General features: G+C 49.2%; 1 protein-coding gene across 6 annotated transcripts in view; it reads right to left on the bottom strand.

The window, feature by feature from the left end:
• Positions 1 to 26,776, bottom strand: part of SH3PXD2B (SH3 and PX domains 2B) — a 60,285-nt gene that overhangs the window by 18,352 nt on the left and 15,157 nt on the right. For all 6 annotated transcript variants that reach the window (XR_001558238.2, XM_015876205.2, XM_015876207.2 and 3 more), the window contains exons 3-5: positions 13,916 to 13,991; positions 5,924 to 6,000; positions 4,116 to 4,207 (exon numbers count right to left, since the gene is read on the bottom strand). Coding sequence is in view for 5 of the 6 variants with exons in the window: in XM_015876205.2 (XP_015731691.1) it covers positions 4,116 to 4,207; positions 5,924 to 6,000; positions 13,916 to 13,991 (245 nt within the window). In the remaining variant the exon portion in view is untranslated. The remainder of the gene's footprint in view (positions 1 to 4,115; positions 4,208 to 5,923; positions 6,001 to 13,915; positions 13,992 to 26,776) is intronic.

Here is a 26,776-nt window from a genome sequence, read left to right as displayed (position 1 = left end):
CTCAGGAGTTCAAGCCCACATTCCCTGAGACACTGTGCAAGCATGATGAGGAAAGCTTTTGCTGCTGGGACAGCTCCATTACTGGAAAAGGTAAGCAGGTGAAAAGCTCCAGGGAAGCAGGAAGGAAGGAGACTTCTTTGGGGGAGACGCTGGTTGTGAGTCTGTTCTTCACATTTATGGAAATAAGGCAAAACAACAGATTTGCTCTCTACTGCAGTGCTGGAAATATGCTTGTCTAGCACTGTCTTCTGGTGCTTTGGACCTAACACAAATCTTTCACCGGCCAATGGCTGCTGGCACGGTGGCCCTAAGCAGGACTTTTCAATCACTCATATGGAGACAAGCTGGCACAATCAAATCTCACCAGCTCTCAAATCTCACTGACTCTCATTTTGGCTCAGCTCTCCCTTTGCTGATTTACTGGGGCTAGTGACTGCCTGGAGTCCTCATCAGTCTGCATGTGGGAAGCAACCCGTTACTACACTGCCACCCCCACCTCACTGCCCAGCACCAGAACCTTAAGATTAATATAATCATGAAGGGCTGCTGGGCTTTTGCTGCAGGCATAACCTCATTAGCAGCACACACTCTCATCTGGTTGTGCCCCAGCTCCTTGCCACACACCTCCTATAGACCTCTGCCCCAGCAGCAGAGCTCCCAGATCCCCCTCCGTAGCCTGACTGTGTCTGGTTCAGAACAACAACCTTTAGTGTCTTACACAGGACAGGATGCCCAGCTACCAGACAGAAAACAGCCTTTACTGCAAGATGCCTCTCACATCCCAGAGCTCACCTCCAAAGCTTTGGGAAGCCCATGAGCTCCATTCCCATTGCTCCTCACTCGTACCGTGCACACATTTACTGAAGAGCCCCTTAGGATCTTGCTGCACTACAGAGTTAACCTGGGCTCCTGTGGGTGAGCAGCAAGCAGCTGAATGCCTTGGCTCAGCAGTGGCTTTGTGCCCAGCAGCTCAGATGTCCCCAGCCTTATCCCAGCAGTTCTCTGCTGCGGTTAAAAACTGCTTGAAACTGAAAAAGTGTGGTTGAGGCACACAGAGTAACTTCCCACCTCAACTGCTGAGCATTCTGCTGCCGGTCAGACCTGCTGAGATATGCAGTGAGCAGGAATTTGATGAGTTTTCTCCTTTGAAACTATGGCTTTTATAGGGCTTCCATACAATGCCAGGGAGAAAAACTCCACAGCCCCACAGATTGCTATCCTTCTCATTCCACAAGCATTTCTTTTCTTTCCCCCACTCCAGCTCTGCAGAGCCACCTCTTCCCAAATTCAACCAATCCCTTGAGATTACAGCCCCTCTTTAGCCACCGCTGGGCAGCTCTCTGTGGGCTCCCTGAGTTATCTCAGTCCAGAGCTTGATGGACAGAGCTCTTTTGTGAAAAAGCCACTGAGCATCTCTGCCAGTGGAAACACCACAGCTTCAGCCCACTCCTGTTTGAAGTGGTCCCTCTGGGCAGGAAGATGCTGGAAAGTTGGCGAGTGTGTGCAGAGGGGATGGAGCAAGGGCTTCACCTCCCTCATCCACCCCCCTAGCGCTGCAGACTCCTGTCTCAGCTTAGCCTCTAACTATGATCTATTGCCCAGTTGGAAGCAGTGTGGGGAAAAAGGATGCATTTGACTCTTTCCCTCTCCATCCAGTCTCCTTCTCCTCTATCTCCCTCCGTGCAAGCCAACAGCAGTGCCAGAGGTTGTAAAAAATGAGTGAGAGATTGAGAAAAGCCACAGCTTTCACATCAGTAACCAGTGACTGGCTTTCATTGGTGTTCTCAACACCAGTAGACACTGTATGGAAGCTGCACTGCAGGAGAGCACAAGGAAAGACTTGGATCTTCCCAGGAGTTGCTTCAGATACATGGGCTGTCCAGCCTCCTCTTTCCAATGCAAAGGCTGCCAGATCCAAGGACTAATTCACCTTTTGCAGTTAAACAGCTCCATGGACTGCAGTCTGCTGCAGCTCTTGAAAGTGGCTTCAGATCTCAGCATGATGCAGAGAACACAACCAGCAGCACCCAAGGGCACACTCCCATCACCACCATCATTATCTACTGCTCTGCAACCTGGGGCAGGCTTTGAGATGTCAGCCAGGGAAACGAAGGGACAGGGAACAGGAACACTCCCAGCCACAGTGCCACATCAGCAGCGGCTTGGCTTGGCACAAAGCACGCTGACCAGTCTTTTTTTCCTCCCTCATTCCCACCTTCCAACCACCCAACATAAAAGCTGCCTTTCATTTTTCTTTTAATGCTTTATTTTTTTCAGTTTTTTTTTTTTTTTTTTTTTTCTCCTCTCATGGCCTGGCTCCCTTTCAAATTCCCAGAGAAAAGTATTTATCCTCTTTATGAATGATGACATCCGGCCAAACCCCAGACACGCCATCACGTCTGATCCAGCCCAGCCGTCCATCATTGGTCCCATACCGTTATTGGTTCACTGGCTGCAAGCCAGTGCTCAGGGCTCAGGAAAGGGCTCCCACCAATCTCTCCAGAGGAGAGAGCCAAGGACTTTTATTAATTAGCATTTTGAATTGTAGCTAATAAATACCCCTCTGGCATTCAGGCTGGGATATGAAACACAACAAAGACGTCCTTGAGATGCTGCAGCGTTTTGCTGCTGGAGGTAAATGGATGAGAGTTACCTGCTATGTCTTTCTACATACTGCAAACCCACCTCAGCTCCCAGGAGAGCAGTGGAAGGCAGCACATCCCATCCCTGCATTCAGCAGCCCCTCACCCGCTCATCCACCCAGTGTTCCACTGGCCAAACACACAGCAATTCTGTAGCACAGGCACCCTACAACTGTGTGTGCTGGTGTCTCAACCCCAGCCACTTTCAGTATATAACTCCCTTTGTAAAGCAGCTCATCAGCTTCTTGCATAGGGCTCAGACTATTGCTCCCTGTGCCCTGAAACAGCTCCATCTGCTGTGAATTCCCATGAAAATCCCCACCCAGTGTCCCCACAAGCTCATGTTGTTCTTGAGTCTCTTGCTTGCCCCTGAGCTGCTGTCTTTGTTGAGAGACAACTATTAAGGCAGGTTAAGTGCTGAGCAATAGTGGGGCAGGATGGATGAGAGGACTGGCTGACAGCATGCAATTAGTTAATGGGCTGCAGGGCCCTCAGACCAATCTCATCAAGTGACTGTGAGCTGCAGAAGGAATGACAACAGGCCAAGAAAGGGGAATCAAAGGAGGAAAACAAGGACAGAAAAAGGGGGGAATTAAAGCAGATATAAAAAAAATCTAAAACCCAGAGGGAAGATGTAATCCACACAAGCATAACACTTCCCTAAAGACCCAAAAGGCTGAATGTTCCTGCTCAGAGGAGAAAAACAAAATACTAGTATCTATCTCCACACCTTCTCAATACAGAATGATGTCAAATCAATTTACTGCCTTATCCTTGCACAATTAATCAAGCCTCCTCCATTGCTCAACCTTCAGTAGAGCTACGCGCTATGTCACAAGCAGCATACAGAGAGAGCTGCATAGCAGGAGATGGAAGCAGCTGCTCAGATTTATGCTGCTTGTGATTACTAAGAGATGGGTGGCTCCTGGCCAAAGCAGCTCATAGTCACAAGACTTATAACCACACAGAGTTGCGTAAGGCACGCGAGATTCCTTGCAAACATTCTCTGTTTTGCATGGAAAAAGTCAGCAGTGATTACGGACGGAGCTCACAAACATGGCTGAGGGCATGTTAGAACCCTTGAATGAGGCAGAGGATATTAGTAGTCCCAGCCTGGGCATTGCCATGTGAAATGAGGCTTTTCAGTCTGACCATGCTTCTGAAACCAGCATTCTAGAAGCAGAAAGCAGCGCTGTGCCTGGCTGGAAGGGGGGACATCAACACTTGATGGGGTCCCAGAGCGATGCATCCAGTTTACAGCTGGGGATGGTACACCAGGAGTTGGCTAAGCAGGTGAGGGTGTCCACCTGTGCTGCACAGCCCCTGTTCCCTCCCCAAGAAAGCATCCAAATCCCACATCTGTGACTCCTGGGAGGATCTCTAAAGGGATGTTGGACTCCTGGATGCTGGCAAGCTGAAGGCAATTTGTGTTTCATCACCACCCCGGTGGCAGCAGCCACCCAACCAACTTACTCTTTGGGGGGAGTCAAGTCATCAGGTCGAGTCTCAAAAAACTGCAGAACCTCCTCACACTGGGAGATGTAGGGAGGCAGCTGGATCAGAGCCTGTGGGTGAAACAGACACTGGTGATGTGAAGCACTGCCACCTGAGCAAAGAGCCTTGGAGCACAGGGAGCGGGTTACAGCTCCATGGGGCACTGTGCTCACAGGAAGGAACAGAGCCACCAGTAATGGTGACTGTAAAAAGGGAAATAGACACACAGCTGCAGATCTGAAATCATGGAGCAGGGCTGCAGTGCTCATCCCAAAGCAGACGTTTCACCCTCCATGTGCTGTCACAGCAGTGTCACAGAAGGAGTGAGGGCCAACTGAATCTGTATTAGAGACAAAGCCACATCTGCAAAACCCTGGGGTTACTGCACAGATCAGATGTGGCTCCATCCTGACCTAATTGCTGGCCCCCAAAAGCCTTCCAGCCATTCAGTATACTGTCACTCACTGCCAGCACAGCAGACAGTCAGACCACTAATCACAGCCCTGCTGCAAACAAGATCATGTGAGAGAGACAGGAGAGAGAAAATCTCTCACTCCATGGCTTTTGTGTGCAGAAAAAGGCTATTAGAAGCACAGGATCTGCACAGATGCCATTCCCATGGGGGTGCCACTCCCCAGCACCAAGTGTCCCGTGATTGAGACACCTTCCCGTGCCAAATTTCCCCCAGTTCTGCAATGTGGAGAAGGCTCCACACCCTGTGATAGCAGGGGATGATAACAGAAAACATCTTACGATGGGAGGACAGAAGGCAAGACACACAGCTCATTTTTCAAGACGTCAGGATGCAACTGGCCAATGGACTACCGCAGCTGTGGCCACAAACACAAGAAGGTCATGACTAGCATGATGTCTAACCCATGATGGCTTTGTGTTGGAATCACAGCAAGTCAATTTTGTCATTTATTGAAGACAAATACACCTCACTGCACCTGAATCCATTTTCCAGGGCTCTCCCAGAGACTGAACATACCCCATTTCTCTACCAGGGGACAGCAAGAAAGCAAAATCTTCCCTATGCAGTTCACAACAGATCTGCTTAGCCCTCAACTCAGCAGGCCAGGGGAGATTCTGCATTTCTGCTCTTCACCAACACATTGATGTGCCCCTGCAACAATAACCAGAGCAGGGAGAGCACACTGGGACTGCAGGTCCAAGTTCTGCAGCACAATGTGCCCTGGAGAAGCTGTCTCTGCTCAAACTGACCCTTTGCTCATCCCACAGCTCTGCAGCAATTTGGTCCCATGACCATCTTTGAGCTCAGCAGCAGCTTTATGGTTAAAAGCAGCAACTAGAAGGCCAGGCTCGGTATGCATTTTTTACTTGGCAATGCATTAATGTGAGGAGGAGAGAGCAGCTCTCTAAGTGGGTCATATAACATCAGCCATTATGTTCCAGTTGTTAAGTCAAATGGATTCATTATATTTTATACCATTAATGGCATCATTCTGAAACAGACAGCTGCAGCATCTTTTCACTTAGGGACCTTCACTTCTCAAAAATTGAATTTACTGCTGTGTGTCTGTGTGGAGCTGGTGGATTTTAATGACTCAGATGACAGGGGGCTGGAGCCAACCAGTGATATGCACCATCAGCTTCCTGGTGTCATGGCTGTTTGGATCTCACAGGTCTAAGCTCACCTTGCACCCTATCTCCATCACTCTGTTGTTATCTGCTGTCCTGGCTCTCCATGCTTTTCACTTGTAACCCCACAGCACACTGAAAACAAGTGTCTTCATCTTTGGTGGATGCTAGAAATCCTCCCTTACCTTGCAGTACTCATCAATAGGTATCAGGCGTTTGACTGCAACATCACGGATGTGACTCCTGCGGAAGAGGATCTTCCCTGAAATGGGAGAGACAAGCAGAAAGAGAAGGTCAGTGCAAGGCCTGGGGGCAGCCTCTACTGAATCACTGCATCAGGACATTTTGCTTGTGCATCTCACAAAAAGCACCACACCTACAGCACGTTCCCTCCTGTGCATTAAATCCCATATTAGAACAAAATATACTTAAAATGGTAAGCGTGTTTAAGTAGAGAAGGGGAACCAATTAGCAGCAAAGCGCATCCTCATCTCCCTCTCACCAGTGTGGCAATGAAGGAGGAGCATATGCCTGATACCATACTGCCTGTTGGCATGCACAAGTGTCTGTAGACAAGTCCACTGACAAACTCCAGCCAGACAGAGAGGTGGACACCCCTGCAACAGGGACATCCATCCCCCACTGCTGGCCACAGGCTCTGGGTTCACTCACAGCACTTGGCTCCAGTGTGGGCAGCTGCCAAGCCAGGGGGTTCTCCCTGTGTAGCTCCAGTGTCAAATCGGTCCTTGAAGCCGCAGTGTCGGGACTGCAGCCCTGAGTCAGACCTATAGGATTTTCCTTCCTGTCTGGGGTTTATTTTTGTTCTCCATTAATGGGATCCTCTTGCCACTCCACTTCTTCCCCTCTTGCCTGTGGTATGGCCCTGTTTCCTTTGAAGTCTAATGAGCTCTAAGTGCTTCAAGCTGCTCCCACAGAGAACAGCTTCTCTGGCTTTTAATGAGACAAAAGCCATCAGCGGACAGTGAAACAGATACACACAGAGACCCTGTGATCAAAAGCACTGGTACATGGTAGGATTTCAGACTTTCAGCGCTCCATGAACATACACTGGCACTTTTGCAATAGAATAACATGAAAAAATGGAGATTTGGAAGGCAATAATAAAGTTCCCACAAGCTCCTTCTGACATCTCCTCTACCTATGTCCCTTTTTGTCCCTACAGGAGTGTCTGATCCCACCACCAAACCCACTGCGTATAACGGATGTGTCTGTCCATGCAGCCCCTTCTTTTATCAAGGAGATACCACCAGCTAAACAACAGCACAACATCACAAAATGGGAAAACACTCCAAAAAGTCACCAGGCCCTTCCCTGTGCTGTGGCTTCCCTCAGCCCCTCCAGCAAGCAATCCCAGGAGCTGTGGCAGCACTGGAACCAGGGCTGGATGCTACCAAGCTGCCTGTGAACAAGGATGGGTTAAAATGGTCCCATGCCTATCAAAGCTTTAATACCTTCCACTACTGCCTGACTCCAGTGTACATGACTTGTGCAGCCTGCCAACACATTTTTGAAGCATAGAAGAACTAAAACAACCCAATTTCAGCCTGCACAGAGCATGAATCAGAACATTATGGAGAAGCCAAATCTCCTATTAGGTTCACTTAATGCAGAATGCCTTCAAGACTGGGCTCTCAAAGGGAGCACACAGCAATCACACTCAGTACTAACTCCATGCTTGCCCTGAAGTGAAACGCAAAGGGTCAGACTGCTCATACCAGCATTGCTCCTCATTTATGTTCCACTGACAGCAAAAGGCTGAGACATTCATAGTGGGAAATACTCTCGTCTGAAATGCATTCCATCTTGCAGCCCGCCACAGCCAAGTCTGGCAGTCTTTGTGATACAGTGGAAAATAAAAATCCCCCTCTATTCGATCTGTCTTTTAGAAGGGTGAATAGTCTGGGAACAGAAATTGTCTGGAAAGACTGGGAGGGAAAGGAGCCACAACCAGGCCAAAGCTCCTTCCCTTGATAGCAATGATTTTCCATCAGAAATGCTCAACTGTTTTGTCATCCGCAGTCATGGTGTATTTGCTGCACGTACCTCTATTTGAATGACTGATGGTTTCTAAAAAGATGAACTGATTGGAATAGTTTTGTTGCCAATTGTAAAGAATGGCTGTTTAGTTCTGAGGTCTGCCAGAATCACTGCTGGGTGTGCATGTTATAAATGTCTCAAATAACACGCTGGGTGTGGGGATATTTAAATGTTTAGCAAACAGATGTTAGTGAATAATAATAAAAAGAATATAGTTATGAGGGAATAAATACATCACAACAACTGAAGTGATCTTAAATTAGCCCAGGCACAGAGCATCTGAAACAGCAGGAAACCCAGCTCGTTGCTTGACTGGCTCTAGATCTAGTATTCTTCAACAATGAAGTTTATTTTCTAACAGAAAGCTGTTTTCCCATCAAAATGCCTAATTAACATAATTATAGGCCCTCCAGTGCTGCCAAATACAGCTGTCTAAATCCTTTACTTGAAAAGCAAGAGAGAGCAGGAAATTGCTTCCCTCCTGGGTCAATGAGATGCGGCGTTTTCCTGGGCATTCCTACAGACCCTACCCTCATAATGGGAATAAGAGTGCTGCCACCGGGGCCTTTCATGTAGCTGAAGACCATACAGTGCAAGAGAAGTGCAAGGCATTATTCGTGTCTGTTTGCATCCCTCTTTGCTACAGTTCCTGCCCTCAGCCCCAGCACGACAAGTACAAATGGGACAACACGAAGGAAGGCAGTTCTGCACATCTATCTGACGGCTGCTGCAGTCTCCACCTCCTCACTCCTGCCTCATCTCCAGCACTTAGAACTGATTCCATTTACCTATTTACCTGCATACAGTGTTAATGCATGCACAAACAGAGCAATGATTCGTTTGCACAAGAAAGGTCACTGCACAAGGAAGTGCAGTAGAACACAATGCCCTTCATGCACAGAAAGCTGCGAGCAGATTTTTATCACCTGGGAATATGTCGAGCAAGTCGGCAATTTAGGAAGTGTTTTTCTTCACCTCATTTTATCCCAGTGAATACATTTGTGAAGTGCCACATTATCTCACTATCACCGTAGCTGCTCTGAAGCATCACACCTGCCTTCCTTGATATGTATTTGCTTCACAGCAGAAGTTTGGTGTCTTGAAAGCATATGTTCTTTAAGAGTAACCTGGCAGCATTATTATTCTTAATTAGTATTCTGACTAAAGAAACCTGACTAGCACAACACATCCTTTACAGTTTGAGGGAATCATACTGTAAAGAAAGCTGAAATATAAGCAACCCCTTGGAAATCAAATCAAATGAAGTCTCTTTTCACTGATTTGCAGTGCAGGGGTGGGAGAACGTTCCCTGCCTATGTCTCCATCTACACCTGATACCACATTCACACACTTACTGGCTCCTTGCATCTGCTGGGGAGGAGTGAGCAGTGCAGAATGGGTTACTATTATAGGACTGCTCTGAAGCAAGAAGGATTAGATTAGAAGGAAGACACCGTAAATATTTACATCAACAAGCCATCAAAGACAAAATCAAACTTCACCATAAAGACACTGAAAGTACTCAGCTTTCTACGCGAGGTTTTCCAGCACCCACTGGGTGCTTTGTGCATAACACAGAAGCAGCTGGGACAAATGAGGGACCTCCATTTCAGTCCCCACAAACACCCCAGTGAGGGGCAGCCCTGGGCAGGGGATTCACCATAAGGGAGAACAACCCAGGGTACCTGATGCCAGCTGCAGGCACTCCTCCTGCTCTTTCCCCTTGCTGTGCCTGACCTTTTCTCTCTCCTGTTTGGACCTGCTGATACAATCTGATCAGCTCTGTTCCAGTGCTTCCATTTCTTCCTTCCCTTCCCTAAGCTCTCGGCAGACAGGAGGGAGCCAATATTGTTCTTTGCCTGGCTGGGAGGGAAGGCTGGAAAACCATTGAGAGCCTTGACGCTGTTTTCAGACTCCCTCAGTGAGCACAGCTCACAGCCTCCTGGGACATGATGCTCCCTGGTTACAGAGCTCTGTGTAGATGTGCTGCTCCTTTCTTCCCCCTTTCTGCAAGGACATTCCTGCCCTCCAGCGCTGCCACTCATTTCCACCCTCCCTGGCCAGAGGCACATCACACATTGTCAGGAATTCACCTAACACAATGGATAGGCAGTAATTCCATCCAGTGCATCCCTGTGAGCCTCACGCATTCCCACAACATGGCTTAGCAATGTGACACACTGTCCGCTCACAGAAAGTTTCTGCTCTCCCAGGATTGGAAAAAAAAACAACAACCCAACTCTTTGTGGATAATCAAAGCTGCCTTATCTGATGGACTGAGAGCAAAGGGCGCTGCAGGAGCGCAGGAGAAGGGTGATGAGAAACGCAGCACTGATTCATTGGGGACTGCACAGTGTCAGAGCTGAGCTGGGGAAGGGGCTGATAAGGATGTGAGTCTCCACATGGTATGAGACAGAGCAGGCAGCTCACGAGAGGGATCCATCCCTCCAAGCAAACAGGTAGGGAAGGAGGGCTGTGCTAACTACTCCCATCCACGGGAATTCTCCAGGCAAAGGGGGCAGGAGCAAAGAGCAGAAGAAAAGGATGCAGAAGAATTTCATAGCAAAATAGTTGAGGGTCTTTTTGAGCCAGAGGCTGTTACTGGATCTCAAGCAAGCTGGAGGGGCAGGGAACCTTAAAGCCTTCACCCTGCTGATCACAGCCATGAAAGAAGCCAGAGATTTGGAGACTGGAAAAACATCAGTGCCTTTTTGCTTTGCCCTGTAGGACTCCACCGGCCCCATTGCTTCGGAAAGAATTCACATCTCTGCACCTTTCAAATCACATCCAGATTTTCCCTGGCACAGGTTCCAAACTCACTTCGAAGAAAAAAAAAAAAAAAAAAAAAAAAGAGGGAAAGAAAAAGGCAGCCCCAAATATGCACATAATTAGTCCCAGCCCATGGAGCAGCCAACGATGTGGGCCATTCTGAGGATGGACGGGGAAGCAGGTGTGGGAGATGGCATTTCCAGGAGCTCTGTACTTAGCATCTGTTTGGCAAAGCCTCAGCAATGGGGTGAGATGGTCAGAAGAATAGATCTGAAGAGATGATCCATGGCAGAAAAGAGAGGGAGGAGCATCTGAGACTCCTGCGGGTATAGGAAGAAGGATTCTGGTCCGCACTAAACCAGTAAAGCTCTTCAGGGCACTACTGGATCAGCTTGCAGTAGGACTTGGGAAAGTCAGGGACCATAGCTGGACAAGGGATGTCATCCGTCTCCTTCATAAGGCCTTGTGGGGAGCTGTTAGAAACCTCACAGCTGTCCTGGGAGAAAAGCCCTAAAGGATGCGGGTAACAGTGACACCTGTGCCAAGGAGGTTAGTAGGCTGGGAAGAGAGTAGAAAGGAGGCATCCTTCTGCTTTTTAAAATGATCCCTCCAAATCCTCCTTCCTCTCCTTCTCTCTTGGGAGTTTGCTATCGTCTGTAGCTAAAGCTTCCTAAAAAGCAATTTTATAGCCAAAGTGAGCTCAGCCTCAGGCAACCCCTCCTTGCCTGATTCACGTTTCCAACAAAGCAAGCTGGCCAGGATCAGCTCCAGGCCACTTGGGCTGTACGGTGTTTGGAAGGCTCTGCTCTCCTTATAAAAGCTGTTTCCTGAAAGATCTGGCGCAGCCCTTACACAACTGGCCCAACTGAGCTCATATGTTTTTTTAGTTCATTCTTTCCTGGGGTCTCCATCCCACCATCTCCCCAGCCAGCAAACACGTAACCCTTAGTGGGAAGTCCTGCAGGCAGACACAGCATCCCCTGGGGCCTTCATTCCTTCATTCCCCCCAGCAGCTGCTGGCTCTGCCCCAGGGACCACAGGCAATCCCATGCACAGGCTGGGTGCAGCCAGCACTGTTTCAGAGGGCCATCCTCAGCACCACACGACGCTGGGCAGGCTATACTGGTGACTCAAAGCCAGCAGAAGTAGCCAAAAGTCCACTTCACATTCCCCTATATGGCAGCAGAGGCTTTCCAGGCACAGTGCTGCAGCTGCACAGAGGCTGAACTCAACCCAACCAAGCTGTGCTATGGAGGAGCCTGGTGCTCACATATGAGAATGGACAATCCTCGCCCCAAACTCCTCAAACACTGTAATTGGTTCCACTCCCCTCCAAAGAACCCAGCTTTATGGCTTTGTTTCGAAAGAGCTGAGTGGGCTGAAGGACTTGGCACTTACAGACGTGTTTTCTGATACACTTCAAATCCTCGAAACCAATAGCTCTAGTGAAACAAAGTGACACAAAGCAAACAGAGTTCCTCCGGGCTGGATCTCGTAACTATGGAGCAGTCACAGAGTTCCCATTCCAGGAAAGCAGCCTGATGAACGAACCCAGATGGCACCTCCTCATGTCCTGGGGGTGACCCTGAGTTTGGGAGGTTGAAGGTTTAGCCAGGAAAGCCAGAGCTGCACAAAGCACAAAGTCACAGGAGAGGCTCTGGAGAACTCCAATGGCTACAGTGTCTAACACTGCCCTACAACCATCTCCCAGGCAGCAGCACACTTTCAATGAGCCTCCAAAGCCAAATCTCCACTCATAATGAAATTCAGATGCTAAAAATGTTGCACAAAATGGGTCTGGAAGAAAACTACGTTACTCTCGGGAGCTGAACATAATCAAAAGCCTCCAATATCTTCATATGTGAGCATATGAGAGCCACATTCTGCAGGGACAGAGACCCAGGGCAGTGCACCGAGCTCAATCAGGTGGCAGCACCCCTTACACAGACAGGTGAAGTCCTGGTTCCACTGCAAGCAACAAAACCCACCGATACTCCAAACAGTGAAGCTGTATTACTTAATCCTGTTGCAAAAAGGGGACGCAAGCTCCTACAGAGCACGGTCATCCTAACTTCCCCAACCTCTTTATCACACAACACGCAGGCTTTATTCTCCCAGCAACTTCAACCCCCTTCTTCCTCCAGTGGAAATCACAGCCTCTTAGATGAGGAAAACAACACAAAGAAATTCAACACACAGAAAAAGAAGCAAATATTGATGAGCATGCTGCAAAAAGCAGGACCCCAATCAGGCCTCCTGAGCCCAATGCTACCTTCCAAAACCAGTAGTATTTTGGTGAGGATTCTTTGTAAGTACAGCAGAGCCAAACATTAAGTCCAGTTTTTCCAAGTTATGCCCTTTGGCAGTTCAGTTTGCTGGCAGGAGTAGTGGTGCAGCAAGGGCTCTTCCTCTGTATTAATGTCAGGTGTGCTCTGCTGATGCTACAGCTCAAGGACAAGCCAGAATCACTAATCCCCCTGTGGGAAATCCAGACAAGATTCCCTTACTCAGAGCGGGGTGTAAATGATTTTCTCTGTGCCAGTCTGAAAAAACTCAACCTCACTGAATGCCTTTGTGTTTCTTGAAAAGCCAGGAGGCAGAACACAGTACAAAGGGCTACATTAAATGAGCCTGACAGTCACTGGAAGTGATTACGGTACCGTGACATTTCTAAATATGCCCATTAGCTACTTGTGGAAGGGGGAAGGACAACTTTGTGGTCAAACCCATTAGTTATGGGTGCACAAAAGACTCCCATGGTGCCCTCAGTTCGGATATTTTTGCATGGCACATTAGGGCTCTTTTTTCCCCCCATAACATCAGCCTCAAAGGGCAGCCACAAGCAATCCCCCCCACCACAGCATCTGAAATGGGCCATTGCATCTGTTACTTGGGCACACAAATCCTCAGCAGCAGGCTGGGCTGTAGGGCACGTGTCATGCCATAGAAACCCTTTCTTTGTGCAACACAAAACGTCATGGGAGGAAGCTGAGGCTGTCAACCAGTTTGATTTAATATGTGGAATTCAATTGTCATTTCATCCCCTCTGGACAGCAGTTCGAATTAGAGGGGACAGGAAATACAGCAAATGAGCAGTTCCTGGGGAGCCTCATGCTGCACTTAGTCCTGTGTTGTGCCCCTCCTGCAAAGTGCTGCAGGGCTGCTCCGAGCAGAAGCTGTGCAAGAGGCTGATGTCACCCAATAATGCTTGCTGGAGAGAGAAGGAAGGGGTTTAACACCCACTGCGAACCGTGATAACAAACACAAATGTTATAGTGGGCACAGTACTGAGACAAAACTCACAGCCATGCCAAACCCAGCATGATTTTTGCAGGAGCATACTCTCCTACCTGGCAGAAAGGGGATGATCCTTTGCTTGGGGTCCTTCTGCCCTCCTTCCATCGGAAACTTGTCCAGCATTTGCATCTAGAAAAACAAATGCAAGAAAGGTGATTAAAGTCAGTAATCTGCACACAATGCAAAGCCTCGCTCCCCATGAGGAGGCTAAGAGGCTGTTCTCCAAACCAACAGTGCCTTGAGACATTGTAGAAAACGCAATCAGGCAGGATACAGTGATGCACAACCCAAAGTGCCAGAAGCACTTTGGAGAATGTTTTGTGCTACACAGTTTTCAGAGATTGGTTTAAAAGAATCTCAACACAGAACAAATAATGTCTCGATCGAATGCAACTGCACAGAGAATGCACTCAGTTGGCAAAAGGAGGTCACAGACAACTCCCACTCTTGCTGGTGTCCATTTGGTATTTGCACTGGTGCTTCAAGGGCATGCACACAACACCCTGCAGTTGCAGCTTAACACCCAGCAGGATCTACATCTGCAGCACTTCCTTTGCTTGGCCATGATGGAAAACACCATTTGGATCGGACTTTGCACTTAACAGATTGGATGTAAGGAAAGGGATAGTAATGTATTGGAATGGGCTGCCTAGGGAGGTGGTTGAATCACTGTTCCTGGAAGTGCTCAAGAAATGAGAAGACATGGCACTGAAGGACGTGGGTGAGTGGGCATGGGGGGGATGTGCTGGTGGTTTGGTTAGATTGCCTTAGATGTCTTTCCCAATCTTAATGATTCTATGGTTCTATGTTGATCCATCCATTCTGCAGTTCCACTACTCTCTACTTTGGAAGGAATGGGACGTAGACAAAAGTTCTCCCTTGCTTTCTCTGGGGCACAGATCTGAGCACTGTCTCCCATCACCTGAATTGCACCCTGGTCCCCAGGGTATCCAAAGTTGGTTTTCTCCTTTACAACCTTCTGCACTCTATGTAAATATCTAGACAATCTGCCCAGGAACTGCCCTAAGTATCTACGAAGCCAATACACTTACTCTCCTTTGGCACAATTAATATTTAAAGCAAAGAGGAAGCAAAACAACCAGGGAGACAATCATCCAATCTCCATGGCAGCCCCATGAGAGACATCTGTGGGCAGCCCTGGAGGGAGGACAGCACTGAGCAGACAGACAGACAAGCTGTGCTCCCTTGTACCTGCTGCTTGGGCACAAAGCATTGGGAAATCCTTCCCCTTGCCCACCAAAGATCAGGCACTGGGGTTCCAGCACCCTGAGGGCAGGTCCTCCTGCCTGGCTCCCTGGTTTTCCTGGATCTTGATCTTCAGCACCTACTTTTCCACGCTTACAGGGGGTGTCTGCTCCTAGCTAATGGCTGTTGGTTCTTCCACTATGAATCACAAGCTTGTGTAAAGTATTGTGCAACTGAGCCCCCTTGTCCATACAGCACCTCAGCTCTGGCACATGCAAAGACTGAATATTTTATTTCCTGGATCCCAAACGCACCAGGATAAAATTCTTGAGGTTTAGTGAAGAGGGGGCAGAAGGAAGGAGGTATTTTTCCTACACTGTGATTAAAACAAAAGTCCCCAAACATAACAGGAAAACCAAGAAACGCTCTCAAATATTCTCTTCAAAATGAAAACAAACCATCTCCAAACCAGACACTGTGCTGTGCCTACAGCTTCTTTCCACTATAAATTTTAGTGAGTTTGCAGCTCCTCGGGCGTGCAGTCACCTCCCATTCTTCCACCAGCCAAAACAAAGGATGTCCCAACAGCCCCATCACCCTGTGAGCCCCAGCACTGTGCCACCATGGGGTCTGACTGCCCTAACCCTGCTCTTCCTGTTTGGAACAGCCCCTCAGAACTTGTGACTGGCGCAGGATGAGCAAAACAAAACAAGTCACCAACGCTGACATCTGATTGCTGTTAGCAATGCAATCCCTGAGTCACTGGAAGCGTTCCCCTCCTCTCATTTCTGAGTGCAAGCTGAGGATCTGAACACCAGGAGCCTCCAAGGCACAGACGTGCAGGCCACAGCTTCCCCATGCACACGTGCCTGGACAGTGACTTTGGCCAGAGCTGCTCCCAGCCACGTGATCCCACCAAACAACGCCAGAACTCCAGCCCAGAAGTTCCCCATTTCCTGCTGCTTATTGAATGAAGTGCCTCTTGTGGTGGCTGTCCAAAGCCTGGCGCTCCCCCGATGCTCTGCACAGTCTGCTTGCTCTGCCCTTGCAAGAAGGAAGGAAAAGATGCTACGAGATCCTGCAGCAAAGGAGGAAGAGGATGATGAGGAAGGAGCATAGCAGACAGGTCGGTGTCCCTCATCCCATCCCACCCAGCCTGGCTGCCACATCACACAGCTCCATGGAAGGCAGCAGCACATGCTGGTTCATCAGTTTTGCTAGACATCAGCCTGTGGCTGAGGAACAGCTTGAAACCCACTCCAAAGAAAACAGCCTCAGAGCCTCCTCCAACCACGGCAGGCAGCTCGCATTAGTGATACAACAGCACACATCTGCAGAAACCCAGCCTCTGGGTCACGAGCTGAGAGTCCTTCCACTGTAGCAGCATACAAAGCTATAATGAGAAGCTGTAACAGCCATGGAAAAAAAGCTGGCTTCAGTGCTGAAGTGATGCTGGAGTCCTGGAGGAGCCCAGCTGCAGGTCTAAGTGTTTCAAGGCTCCCTGGGCCATTTCTGGCTCATCCCGTCTCAGCTGATTTTGCAGGACAGGGACTACAGCACACACTGTTCCACCACTCTTGCCCAGGAGCCCTGGAAATAGGACAGAAGATGGGTAAAAGCACAGCAGTCCCACAGGTGCTGGGGTGGGATGCACAGACACACCAGTAGATGAGCTGCAGAAAGAGAGGTACGCAGCAGGAGGGCCAGGCAGCTCTCTGCAGAAAACCTTCCTCCTCAGCCCCAGCAGGGAAACACACTCCAAGCAGACAAGGAATTTGGAACACGGGCAGTCAGCATGGGGAGACTCCCACAAATCATGTCAGCAGGCAGCGTTTCCATCCAAGCTCCAAATAACAGAGATCACATCACATTCCCAGAAGGGAAAACTCTTCCAGTCAGCCAAGATCCAGGAGGGAGAAAGAAATGGGGCAGAACAGCAGCATGCAGCTGCAGAGCCCTTAGGAACACCACTACCCGCGTGGAGCAAGACAGAGCAGGGCCATGAAACAGCCTCACTTCCAGCAATGCAGCCAGCCACACTGAGAAAGAAAACAAAGGACAAAAACAAATAGACAAAAAGACTATTTAAAAGTACTGGAGACAAAACCTGCACAAAAAAAGCAAGAATTACAGCGGGTGCAGCTCAAAGCACTTTGGTGTGTTTTTGTTAGGCACAAAGTTGAACTCTCGCATGGCACTTCTCACTGGTTCACTAGCAGTGATGGCTGGGCTGGATGGTGCTCACATTGCTGCCTATGCCAGCACCACAGCATGGGTATCCCAGCAGAGCACCTCCGGGCTCCTCCTGACAGCACATCAGGGCACAGAGCTGTGGTTCTGCATTTATTGCCCCACACCAATTTGCCTTATCTTATCAGTTCGCTGGTTTCCCTATTAACTCAGAACTGCCTGTGCAGCCACATTCCTGGGGCTCCACATTCCCACGCCTGCCTGTGGCTGAGTGGCCCATTAACAGGGTAGGCAGTAAAGTGGGTACCCAGGGAGAGCAAGGAGCCCTTCCCCAGCTGCTTGCAGCAACAGCCAGCATGCTGCCAGGCAGCTTCTTCATTAACAGGAAACCCGTAAGATAACATCCTAATTGAATCATTTATCAGAGCTGCAGGCTGCTGGTGATCCTAGGGGAGGGACAACGTACATACTCAGCAGTACTCCCAGGAAGCAGAACATTCAGGATGAGCTTTGCCCAAGTTGGAGCTGCTCATGCAGACAGTGCAATGCCAGAGGGATGGATGGTTGCTGGAGGAGCGGGGCTGTGATGGTGCTTCCCAGTTCCACACAGATCCAGAGGAGTCTGCAAACAAGACAGAGCACTGGTAGCTGGTAAGGCACTGTCTGGTGGAAAGAAAGATGTCTGTCAAGGTGGAATGCATTCCCTGATATCAGTGCAGCAGAAGGGCATGAAATGACTCTTGCAGCAATGTGGGTGGGGGTGTGGGATTTGCTGTTTTTGAGTTGCCGTGCCAGCTCCAAGCTTGGGTTTTCTGTTCCCAAGGATTGCATCTTGTGTGGCTCACACCAGGACTGCAGAAGAGAAAGCAAATCTTTGCCAGCTCTTGAAGGGGACGCTGCGTGTCACCAAACAGCATGATATAACAGCACGGGATGGTGGTGATGAAATACTCAGGCAAGGCAAGCAAACTCTTCCACTCTTGCATAAGATCAGGACACAGTGTGCAAGCTGTGGTTGTGGGGAGAGGGAAATTCCCCCTTCTCTTATCGGAAGGATTTGCTTTTGCTGCAAAATGGAGGTTCAGAGTTAAACCACATTCCTCCACTTTGGTCCCACAAGGAAGAGCTGACCTAATCCATGTTGCACCAGACACAGCCATGAGCCAGAGCAGAGCAGTCAGCTCTTGACAACGTCCCAAGGAAATAGTTTGAAGAAAAAGAAAGAAAAAAATAGTTTAACAAAAGTCTTCACAATCCGGTTGTGCAGGGGCAGCAGTCACAGGAGCCTCTTTGTGAGAGCAACCGCCTCCCGATGAGAGGAGGCAGCTGGTGAAAAGATGGGCCTGAGCCAAATGTGCTCTCACCCCACAAATACCCCTCAGCCCCATTCCTTGAGAGAAAGGGAGGCAGCAGGCTTCTGCTAGTGCTGCACCACTGCTTTGACCTTCTATAGACACTGGTCCCAGAACACTCAGCTCACTGTGACCACTCGGCGTGAGCTGAAGGGTGTTCAAGGAGAAACTGCAGCTGATGGGCAGCACAACTAAGCAGTGTCCTGATGATGTCCAGTTCCTGCCCTTCTAGTGCAAGGATAGATTGAAATGCTTCTTACACATTACTGGGCAGGGCAATCCTGACCTCCTCAGCACTAGGAAATGGCATCATAGAGGCCAGATTGTGAAAACCTGATGGAAAACTTTAAGCATGGCTCAGCAATGACAAAAAAGAATTAACTGAGGTCAGAGAAAAGGGCTACACAAATTGGCAGCAGCTGCCTCTGCAAGAGAAATTTCCTATGAAATCACAGGAAACATTAGACAGAGGGAGATGTCAGTGGCTGGGAATAACTCACTTGCATGGAAAGGGAAGTGGGCGCAGGCAGGAAGCACCCCCAGACATGTCCTGCCCCAGCACACCCCAGACCTCCTGCTCTCGTCCTCCCTGTGCAATGGGAGCTTGTCACTAGTATCCCCATAACAACACCACGCGATGACTGCAGCAGATGGGCCAGAGACCAAGACAAGAAGGGAGCATGAGGAATACCCTGGTCTTCAGATATACATGCTTCAGTCAGGTCAGGCCCTGCTTCCTGCAGTAACTTCTAATGTGCTAATACAAGCACATTAGATGTGCACCTTCCCAGAGCCTGCCTTTAGTGAGGCACCAGGTGAGACACCCCAAAATGATAGGATCCAGAATTATCCCCCACATCACGATAGCCCAAACAGTTCCAGAGAAGCACTCACTGCTTGTTCTCTGAGCTGCCAAGAATATACTTGATAGAGATTACAAAGCTTTAAAAACTGTGAAAAGAGAGAAGAGGGGAGAAGAGACACCTCCCATTTGGAGAAGAGCAAGGTGCCTCTGCCCCCAGCAATCCCACAGCACTGAGCTCCATTAACACAGCCTCCTCACTGAGCTGCTGGCCTCTCTCTGGCTGCTTAGTGGGTGATTAATATTTATAGCTTTTTACATCTGATTTGGAGGTGGTACATCCTGGAAGCCATAATTCTCTTTACAGTACTTTACTAAAAACATTTCCCACCATTTCTGATAATTGCAGCACAGACTCTACCTGTCATTATGTCAGGTCAGCAGGTCCCAGGCCACATCAAAGAGCACCAAAAGCTCCACACTCCACATGCACACTGAGAGCAGAGCATTAACACCACCAAGCAATCAATAATCATCCATCATTCACCAAGTACAACCCAGCCATGGGAAATGACTCCTACCAGTAGACATGCTTTGGAACTGAGCAGCAATACCCGGGGGTGATGCTGGTCTGCACCGCTTCCTTTTCCAGATCCCGTCCCTGGGAACTTCCCTCCAGCATACCCACAATGTGTCAGCCCTGGCTGGAGCCTGGCGTGGGAGCAGGACAGAGCTGTGCCACCTGCATTAGCCCAAAGCCCACTGAGGAAACACCAGCACTTGAGCTGTTCTGGATGCAGTGGCCATAAGGAAGGCTGCAGAGCCTGTTCACGTTCACTCAACATCCCTCTAGCATCCCAAGTAGATCTGCTGGGAAGACCATGAAGCCATGAGATTGAGCTTCTGTTGGAGAAAGGTAAACAATGGTGGAAAAATATCCTCCTCATTGCAGAGGAGTTGGACTAGATGACTTCTAAAGGTTCCTTCCAACTCAAATGACTCCAACCAACGCATTCGCCTGATGAGCAGCTGAGATGAGGGGGCAGAGCCCACGGGCTGTAGGCAGATCTCACTTCACACTGAATGCCATGCCCTGCACTGAGAGGCAGCCTCCAGCAAAGCATTCCAGCTCCCAGCCACCAAGAGCTGCCCAGTGTGCATGCCACCTCATTCCAACCATGTGCCTGCCCAAACCTCCGGGTGGCTGCTCAGTATCTTCTCCCCTACATAACTCACAATGCAATTTCAACCTCTCCCTTCTCAAAAATCTTCCCCACTCCAGCACACAAGGTAAAGCAAACTGCCACACATTCCTTTCTTGAATTTAAGGCAGCTTTATAGTTGTGGCAGGCCCAAACGTGATGAGGCAAAGGAGGTGGCATTTGAGCTACAGGCTGAGCTGCCAAAGCTGCAGTCCAACCGCTTGGGAGAGCACTGCTGGTCAGAAACAGAAGCCTCGTGACCTTTCTGTTGCATCAGACTTCTTCCTAACCAGCTATTTTCCCTGCTGTTTCTTCCCTAAACACATACCCCATTTTCCAGCTGAGCAAGCACAATCAGCAGAACGCCTGTAAGGAGCTGTTTTCTGTCCATGCAAGGGAAGATTTCATCCTCATCGGGCTCATGCAGATGCCTGTCACCAGCAGCTCCATGGGAGCCAGGGCCACTATTACACAGATGGGACAGAAAAATGAGATAAGGCAAACCCTTAAAGTCTAGCTGCCAAAACCCAAAGTTTCCATATTAACCACATATGTCTTCTTTGCATGACCCTGCTGCTTTCCACCCCCTCTTTCCACCAGCAGCATCTCTCCTGGGGAACACAGGGCGCCGGGCTGGGTGGCTACAAGCACCACAGGCTGCCTTGTACTGCTCTGCTTACAGAAAAGGGAATTTAAAGGTGCCAAGTTCAGCGGTGCCCAAAACCCGAGCTCGGCAGGAAGCCTCGGCAGCCAGCACACACACACGTGCTTCGGGGCTTCGGAGTCCAGACAGCCCTTGCCAGAGGGCCGGAGCTTGCCAAGAAGCTCTGCTTATTGCAAAACCAGAGCATCGCTGTTAAATGATAGCTGGTGGGGGAGAGCAGCTTCACAGCTCACCGAGGAGCTAATGTACTTTACAGGGAAGCCTCTAGGAGCACACAGAGCACTGCTTCTGCATGGGACATGGAGAGCACCTCTGACCTGGGATGCTCGTTCCACTCCAGGGCACTGGGACCTGCCAGCACAAAGCTTGAAGCAGGCAGAAGCTCCAATGCTTTGTGCTCATGAGAGCACAGATTCCACAGACACACACAGCTCACACAAACCACATGGCTGGAACTACATCTGCTCCTCTAGGACCCAGCAGGAACAGGGGAAGAGGAAGCGATGCCAAGAATTGTCAGCACAACGAAACCCCTAAAGGAGCACAGATCCCAACAGTACCCAAATCTGGGGAATGTCAGAGCTCTTCTCTAAGCAAAGCCTCACCAGACTCTGAAAAACTGGAAAGGCTCTGCCCAAACCCAGCTGTAAGAACCTGTACATGGCTGTAAGAACCATCATGGTTTGGGGGCACTGCTGGCAGGTGGGAAGATTCCAACCCAAGGCAGAAGCTTCAGAGCTCCTCAGAATGGGACCTCTGCTCCTGGAGGTGGAGAGATGGAAAATGCTGATGGGTATCCAATTCAGTTAACACTGACATTTAAGTGGCAGAATCCAGCCATAAAAATTGAAAGGAATTTTACATTGTGACTCATCAATAATAAGGTTATTTTTTAAATTAACAGTTAATAGCAACAGTTAATAGCAGCTATTACCTAATTTTAAATTAAAAACAAGAAAATGTTTCACGCGTACTGAACTGAGTCTCCAGCACCAGTAGTTGGAGCTGGGAGAAGGGGGATGCCCAACACACAGCTTCTCAGAGCCACAAATTAAGCTTCCTATAAAGAGACATTTCCTTCATTTTTTTTCAACCCTAGAAACACTCACAGATAAATGATAGCTGCATTCTGTGCGGCTGAAAGCCTCGGCCAAACCCCTCCAGACGCCAGTGCCTGAGACAAGCTGGAGTTGCACAACACAGCTGAACCAAGTGAAGTTCTGCCTGCAGCAGAACACAAGGAGGGGTCCCACCTTCTCCACCCTCTTCCTCATTCCCAGCCCTCAAGAGCTGCCCTAAGCCTGCAGGGATGTGGGCAGCTCTGCAGGTGGGAAGGTCCTCCACCTTCAAGTGATGCAGCACTGCACACTGAGATCCATCAGCCTTAGAGAGCATCGCCTCTGTCCTACATCTGCTCTTTGAGGGGCATTTCACAAAGCGTGTTATGACAAAATACCTTCAGTTTCCAGAGGGTTGGGTGCTGGCTGATGGCCAGTGATTAGCCAGCTTAGCTTGCAAAGAAAATACAAGCACAGAGAATTCTTGCGTGCATCAGAACACACCTCACCTGGCTAATTTATGATAGTACCAACACTGGAAAAGCAAGGGACATCTGAACAATAGCTATTTCTTGCCCAAACTTTAAACTTCTTACCAAAAAAAGTATTAAAACAAGAAAGCCAGCAACCTTAATTACAGCTATCAAACCTAACCTCTAGGTTCTGATTCCCATGCTTCCAGGTAAAGACAGCCATAAATATCATTTGTAATTCACTGCTCAGTGACTCAACACCATTGTAAAGGCCTCAAGATATTATCCCAACATAGCAGAAGGAAGGCATGAGCCAGAGGAAGGGCAGATCCCACACACACATCCTCCCCCACCCAATGGAGCAGCCTGGTTGGCACAGACCTGCCTTATTCTTTGCTGTTGTCCTCCATAGTGCCACACACACAGGAAATGTCCATGCTGGGTTCCAGAGGTGGAGATGAGAAGTCAGAGGCGAAGGGAAAAGGTGTGCAAGGGAAGTAAAAGGAGAAGAGCGCCATTTCTAGGACGGATCACAGCATGGAAAGGGAGAGCAGGTAGTTAAAATCCTCACTTATCCCCAGGCTCCATCAGGACCCTGCAAGGATCACTCCAGAGACCCACACCTTGGTTCACAGTCAGACTTACAAACTGCTACTTGCCCTTCAGTGCATCACACACATTCAGCAATGCGTATGGCTCCCAGCCATCTCACTAAGAATTCAGCAGGCAAAGACTGACTCTTGGCACCAATCTCCTCCCCCCCCAGCAGCACCAGTAGTGGTTTCATATCAAACAACATGCTTCAGACCCAGGGCTGCTTTTGCATGATGCCAATGGCAAGGTCTACCCTATAGAAAGCTGAAGGACACGAGCTCAGCCCTCCAGGCAGGCAGAAAGAAGGGTGTAGCCCATCTTCTTGTGCTACAGGGCAACATTTAAACACCACATTACTGAAAGCAGCGCCAAATAAAAGCACATTGGATCGCCATCAAGAGAACTTAGCTTGGTCTCCAAGTCATCCAGGAGAGCTTTAACCACCCCCACCTTGGGGCCTCCTCCTTGCACAAGTGACAGCACACCCATGGGGCAATATGTAGCTGAGTGCCATCCTTTCCCTGTCCTGTTTCCATAGGCAGGTGCCAAGAACACTGAATAAAGGTGGACCATGTGGCCGCTCTGGCAGCTTGAAGGGGTAAAGCTGAGAAGATGAACTCAGCACAGCTGGGAGTGATGAGATCAGGAGGTGAGAAGAGCCCAGGGAGGACGGGCTGAAGCATCCCAGCATCAGGCACAGCTCTCAGCAGCTCAAAGCCCTGATCAGCTGCCAGGTAAAGAATTTAGCAGCTAGTCAGAGTGCCAGCAAGAGCCAATTATAACTCAACTGACCTGCCTTGGCGCTAACACGCACGGGGAATGTGCTTGGCTACCCGCTACCAAATGCTGGAAAGCTATAAATGGGAGACGTTTGGAGAGAAAAGGATGAAGGGAGCCAACTTTTAACTAGGCTGAAGTGCACGGGGCTGTACGTGTTCTTTGTGGAGGGAGAGAGGAGAGAGAATGAGTAAGACCTTTGATGTGCTGCTGGAAAAATCCAGGCTGCTTCTTCTACAAAGACAGCGACCGTCTTTTCTTAATGGAAATTGTTTCTTCTTTTCGAGTCAGATTACAACAGTTCACCTTTTCTGTACTCCTACGTGTGGTGCATAAGTCTGTGGCTCCTGGCAAAATCTGGACGGCAGAGGAACAAAAGAGAGGGCCTTGCTGGTGCTTTGCATCAGGATCCTCACCATAGGAAGTTGTGGGTTTTTTCTCACCTTTGGTCACGCAAGTGCCTGTCTTTCACAAAGCAGCTGTCTGAGGGTGAGATCCTGCTGGTTTATTTTTGTGGCTGCGTGCAGTCGCTGCACACACAGCACTGAATTCCACTGAACTCTGCAAACCCCAGAGAACAGAAATTCCCAAAGTGTTGAAATAAGATCCGTGTTATGAAATAGCTATCGAAAGAGCCCTGTTTACAATCCCTGGACACAAAAAGACATCCATCTTCCAGCAGCAAAGTGCCTGCACTGCCTTAGGGCCTTTCCATCAAAGAGATGGTCAGAAACAGCACTGCCAGCCTGGAGCAGGCATGAAGTATGGAGCAGAAATCAGGCTGTGCTACACCTGGAGGAGCATGGTGATGGTGGGGACAAACTGCTCTGTTTCCTACATCTGGAGAAGGAAGATAACGCACCCTACCTGGCTGTGGGCTGCAGCCCGAGGAGGAGGAGGAAGGCTAGTGGGGAGTCTGCACCCCACAATGGTGCATCTCACAGTGCTGGAAGCAATGCACCAGGCTTACCTGATTTTATTTAGTTTATTTTCTTTTGTTCAGGCCAACAGGCCGACAAGAACAATTCACCTCTGTGCCAACCAGCATCTTCTGAGCACATTTCCATGTAACATTTCATTTTAAAGCAGTCTAAATCAACACAATTCTGACTTTTCACCCGCTCCTTCTTTGCCTCGCTCCTGCACGTGCACGGCAGGTGAAAACCCCCCTAGAACAGCTAATCTGCCTTTCCCATAGAATGACATGCACACACTGCTGCCTTTTGCCAATTCTCTCATAGAAGTAGGCACCACTTCAACAGCCTGTGTTTTTTTTTCCCCCCTCTCACACACAAAGCTGTTGGCCTGAGGGATGCGGGACTCTCTCCAAGATGACATAGCTCCAGGTGGGTCAAGGCTGAAAGTTTCCAGCTAAGAACCTGAAGGATTTGTTAAACATATGGATGGACCAGAGGACTGGGAAACGCACTTGATGTGCACACAGCAAGTGAGAGCCAGAACCATTTTTAAGTATGCTTAATATTCTCTTTTTGTCTGCCTCTGAACCGTGCAGCAAGCACATTTACTCCAGACTTTGTCATGTCTCCTTCCCCTGGCTCACAATTAAACCTTTGTGCAGAGAAGCAGCCACAAGGCATCACCCTTTCTTCCTTCAGCCTTCATTAGGGAGCAGAGCTAGAGGAAAAGTTTCTGACTGCAAGGGGTAACCTGCACCCAGGGAGGGTACCCCTGTACCACAGTTTGACACGTAAGGGCTTGCAGCAACCTGCCAAAGAAGCTTCTGCCTTGGTGGTATGGCAGGCTGCAGTGTGAATAGCAAAGCCTGCTCAAAGGGGAGGTTTGGTATCTGGCTTCCTGATGCACTGGATCCTCTCTCAATTGCAGGAACATCCATTCTGTTGTCCTAGATGCAAAAGGCAACAGGGCTGAAGAGACCCAGGGCGGCTGCAGCTGGAAGGGGACAGTGCCATAGAGCCCTGCCTGGTGCCAGCACAGGCAGCTGCTGGTAAGAGCATGGCTGGCATTGAAGGGCTGAGTTTGGGCATAAGGGCAGATCATGAGTGTAGCAAGACAAGGTGGCTCTTGGTCACATGAGGACCTGAAATTACTACTACTGCAGCTGATGAGCTCATAATTACAAATAGAGGAAAAAGTGTTTCTTTCTTTGGGTTTCCACAATAAACACAAAATGCAAGCCACCGTCTGTTCCCTAAGCAATACTGTCAGTCCAGACAACAGTTTGAAGAGGATCCTTCCCAAAGGTTTGCTAAATGCCTCCAGGGCAATGCATCTGATGTGACCCATTGGGGTCCCACAGTCACAGCCTCCTCCTTGCTCACAGGCATTCCTGGGAGCACCTCTGGGGCACAACAGAACCTCACACTTGATCACTGTCTACCAGAGACAGCCCTTCATAGATTCAATTACCAGTTTCCATGCCAGCCAAAGTTTCCAACGTACCTGCCAGGCTCAATTAGCGTCCAGAACACAACTGGCATTCTTGAAAGCAACAGTCTCATTGATATATTTCTTAGGAACAGCATCCATCTGCTCCCAATAGCCCACATCTGGCGTATCACGCATTACAAAAGAGCCTTGATCCTGTCCGAAGGAAAGCACTCCTCCAGCCAAGAGA

Source organism: Coturnix japonica, chromosome 13 (assembly GCF_001577835.2).
Source record: "Coturnix japonica isolate 7356 chromosome 13, Coturnix japonica 2.1, whole genome shotgun sequence".
NCBI lineage: Eukaryota > Metazoa > Chordata > Aves > Galliformes > Phasianidae > Coturnix > Coturnix japonica.
This window is presented reverse-complemented; position numbering and strand designations above follow the sequence as displayed.